Genomic DNA, 4,289 nt, shown 5'->3' with positions numbered 1-4,289 from the left:
TGCCTCTAGTGGGAGGTAGAACAGGCAGAGGGCGGGTGAGGAAGTACTAAAGGGCATAAATTGGTTTGCTATTATTCATAAGAAAAATATATTCCTAAGAATTCTTTGCACTCAAGAATATATTTTTTCAATGATTATACTCTTGGTGAATATATTCTTACTCTGCCTCTCCCCCATGTCCCCACTCCCTGCCCATCAACCTCCTCTCTCTTGAAGATCAGCAGTCCAGGCTCTGCGGGGTGTTTTTCTCTCTCCCTGTCCAAGACCCCTCCCATTACAACAGGGCAAACAAAAACTGAAGGTTCCATAAAATGCCAGCATATAAAAATGAAAAGAGGACAACTTAAACATCACCTACATCTTCAAAAAGCTGTTAAAACCATTGTATATGAATTGTTTACATTTTCCAAACAGTGAAAAGACACAAGCAATTAGGTAGGTCCACTTGCCATTCAGGAAACTGGCTTTAGGTGGATTGGCCTTCTTCCCCAAGAAGTAGCTGTGTGACTAACAGATCACTTACTCTGGTCCTGACTCCAGGAATAACTTCAGCCCTGTGCCTAGCCAGACCAGCTAGGGCCCTGACTCCCATCGGTCACCTAATTCTTGTTAGCCTCTTCCCAGCATTTCACACTGGAGTAAACTGCAAGCATCCTAGGATCACAGTAGAGGCTGTAGGTCCTGAATGTCAACTTGAAATGCCTGCTAACATGGAGAAACCCAATCCTCACAAGTTCCACCACTGAGCCTACCTGTCCTTCTGGAGCAGATCCTTTGGCCCTGGGTCTTTTTGAGACTCTGGATTGCAAGCTCTGAGAAGGGACTATGTTTGGTTCACTGTTGTATCTTTATCATCTAGCACAGGATGTGGCACAGAGTAGGTACATAATAAATGTTTGAGGAAAGAGTAAAAGAGTGAACAAATGAACAAACTGGAGCAAAGTTATGGAGGACACTGTTTCTACAACTCTCAGCTGCCCTGTGGGAAGCCCTCCACTCAACTTTGTTTTTTCTTTTTTTTTAACCATTTAATGCCAGGAAAATACTTCATTTCCTTGGAGACACAAGTTGGGTTTTTTTGTGGTTATTTCTATATTATTTCTGTTCTTGCTTTCCTTTCTGAAAATAAGAACCATATAATAAGTGTTCCTTTTTTCACCTTGGATGTCCAGAAACACAGAGCTAACTCTGAGGTCAAATCGTAGCAATTATGTCAGTCAAAGTTATGCCTGTTTTTCCCTGCCCTATGTCTCATTTTTTGTTTTTACTTTTTATTGACATATAATAGCTTTCTTATATGTATTTGTTGCAGTCATCTTAAATCCTTTGTGAATAAAGGAATGAACAAATTAAAAAACTGAATAACCCAATAAGCAAGCAAACCATAACTCAGAAAGTATATACACACACACACACACACAAACACACACACACACTTTTTTTTTTTTTTGGCTGCATTGGGTCTTTGTTGCTGAACGTGGGCTTTCTCCAGTTGCAGCAAGAGAGGACTATTCTTCATTGTGGTGCGTGGGCTTCTCATCGCAGTGGCTTCTCTTGTTGCAGAGCATGGGCTCTAGGCTCTCAGGCTTCAGCAGTTGTGGCTCACGGGCTCTAGAGCACAGGCTCAGTAGTTGTGGCACACGGGCTTGCTCCACGACATGTGGGATCTTCCTGGACCAGGGATCGAACCCATGTCCCCTGCACTGGCATTTTTAACCACTGTGCCACCAGGGAAGTCCCAGAAAGTATATTTAACAAGGATGCTTTTTTCTTTTTTTTCCGCAAAACTCCTGAAATTTTACTCATGGCACAAAAGTATTTAATAAGCGCCACATTGGTACAGAAAAACACACAGCCTACAGCTAGCTCATCCTTTAAAACCAGAACAGCCAAGTGAAAAGTCAGTAGAGATTCTTATTTTTACTTGAAAAATAAAAATAAAAACAACAACAAAAAAACAACTAAGGTACACATTGGGAATTGAACTACTATAGTTTTTCTTTCTAGAGATGTGACATCCATGTTTTCTGGTCAGTAATGTTCTATCAAACATTGTAGTAAACCAGTGTACTAAATCCAAGCAGGAAGATGACCAGTAAAGCTGTTTGTTATCTCCTACTGAGCTAGACCAGTGGAACACTATCTTGGTAGGATTATTTTGACAGCAAGAAGGAAGTGCAGAGCCCCTACCCCAACAGAAAACCTAAGGAGCTGTTTTACATAGAAAAGGTTTTAAGCAAACCTGCACAAACACTAACATGCTGTAAGAAAAGGAAAACTTTTAGACTACTTCCAGCATACGTTCATTGGTGCCCAGTAAAATAGGAACACCAACACAGAAAGCATTTTTGCTTTCATAGCACCAACAGCTAAAAAGCACACAGCATATAATACTTTGATCTTGAAGTGAGTAATCATGGAAGTTCCAAGATAATACCTACTAGGTTAGCCTGAGTATTCATCTATAAAAATATGTTTTCAAAAACACGTAAATGAGAGTTATAGAAACAATGGGACTACATCGGGACCAGTAGAAGACAGTGAAGTGATACAAGGACTGTACATGTAAGACTAGGAATTGATTTTCACAAGTACCTTTTAGGTAAAGGACAACTCTCTAAATTGATTCCAACAGCCAAGACTAGCTGTGATAGTAGGAGTCATAGTCATAGTCTAGCTGTCATAGAAGATGATTTGCACAATGAAGTCATCACTAAACCGCTGCTTAAGTCCAGTCCCCAGCCTTCTTTTTCTGCTCGACAGTCCAGAAACATTTCTTTGAAAGCCAGAAAATCTGTAAACATGAGCAGCACGTCGAAAATGTCACCGGCCACTTCATCTTTATGGTGCTGTAGAGTTGTAGTGAAAGCCGCCATGTTAAATCCAGGAATCCACTCCAACAGCTGTTCTATATACTTTTCAACCAAAGAAATATATTCATTAAAAACAGGTGTGTAGGTGAGCTTATTCTCTTCTGTGTCTTCAAACTCCTGGTAGTACTTGTCCATGAAATTCCTCTGTAATAACTGGAACTCATCATCCATGATAATGTCCTCTAAATATCCAACCACAGCATCAAATTCTGCATCAGAGGCGGAAGAGATGGACAGCGCAAAGCTCCCTTCCTCTAGGGCGTCCATCGCCGCCGCCGCTTCCACAGCGCGCAGGGGAGCGGGCCTGCCGGCCTTCTACCTCGCCCGAGGGCCGGGCGCAGCCTCCGCTCTGCTCCGCAGAGCCCCAACTTTCATCGGGAAGGCCTCGCAGCCGAGGCCTCAGCCGCCTCACAGCCCAGCTGGGTAGTGCCTGCGCACGACGCCCCGGCCTCAGGCTCCCGGGCTGCTGCCACGCCTCCGACAAGGATGTTTTTTAATACACACACAAATAAAAATGAAAATAATTTTGAAATTCAGGTGTTCCCGAGTCACAGGGTATTTTTTTAAAGTTACAATTTCCTGGGCTTTCCTGGTGGCGCAGTGGTTGAGAGTCCGCCTGCCGACACAGGGGACACGGGTTCGTGCCCCGGTCCGGGAGGATCCCACGTGTCACGGAGCGGCTGGGCCCGTGAGCCATGGCCGCTGAGCCTTCGTGTCCGGAGCCTGTGCTCCGCAACGGGAGAGGCCACCGCAGTGAGAGGCCCGCGTACCACAAAAAAAAAAAGAAAGTTACAATTTCCTCTTTGATATCTCCATTTGAACTGTTCCCCTTCCTTCCACTTTTTTTAAAAAATAAATTTATTTATTTTATTTTTTTATTTTTGGCTGTGTTGGGTCTTCGCTGCTGTGCACGGGCTTTCTCTAGCTGCGGCGAGTGGGGGCTACTCTTCGTTGCAGTGCTTGGGCTTCTCATTGCAGTGGCTTCTCATTGCGGAGCATGGGCTCTAGGCGCCCGGGCTTCAGTAGTTGCAGCACGCGGGCTCAGTAGTTGTGGCTCACGGGCTTAGTTGCTCCGCGGCATGTGGGATCTTCCCAGACCAGGGATCAAACCCATGTCCCCTGCATTGGCAGGCGGATTCTCAACCACTGCGCCACCAGGGAAGCCCCTCCTTCCACTTTTGACAAGATTTTTTTTCTCCCCAAATGGCCAGAATCCTTGGCCACAAAAAAACTGAATTGCTCTTAAATGTCTTCCTAGACGTATTTTAAGGTAAAATGCCTATTTCTATTTATAATGATTTTTTCTCTTGGATTTTTAAGGCTTCAGAGGAGTTGTGGTCCCAAACTATTCTGGAGGAAAGAAGGGATGGAGAAGTTGGGGGAATTCTATTAAATTTACAAAGCTGAACTAGTCCT

General features: G+C 44.0%; 1 protein-coding gene across 1 annotated transcript; it reads right to left on the bottom strand.

Moving 5' to 3' along the window:
* Window positions 1-2,666: 2,666 nt before the first annotated feature.
* LOC307049400 (ADP-ribosylation factor-like protein 2-binding protein) lies at window positions 2,667-3,146 on the bottom strand (the record flags this gene model as incomplete). The annotated part of the gene is made up of 1 exon (XM_079698932.1): window positions 2,667-3,146. The coding sequence occupies exon 1, from the start codon at window positions 3,138-3,140 to the stop codon at window positions 2,667-2,669; it is 474 nt and encodes a 157-aa protein (XP_079555058.1). The 5' UTR covers window positions 3,141-3,146.
* Window positions 3,147-4,289: the final 1,143 nt, after the last annotated feature.

The sequence above is a fragment of the Hyperoodon ampullatus genome, assembly GCF_949752795.1.
Source record: "Hyperoodon ampullatus genome assembly, chromosome: 3".
Lineage (NCBI taxonomy): Eukaryota > Metazoa > Chordata > Mammalia > Artiodactyla > Ziphiidae > Hyperoodon > Hyperoodon ampullatus.
Note: the sequence above shows the minus strand (reverse complement) of the source record. Positions and strands in the feature narration are given on the sequence as shown.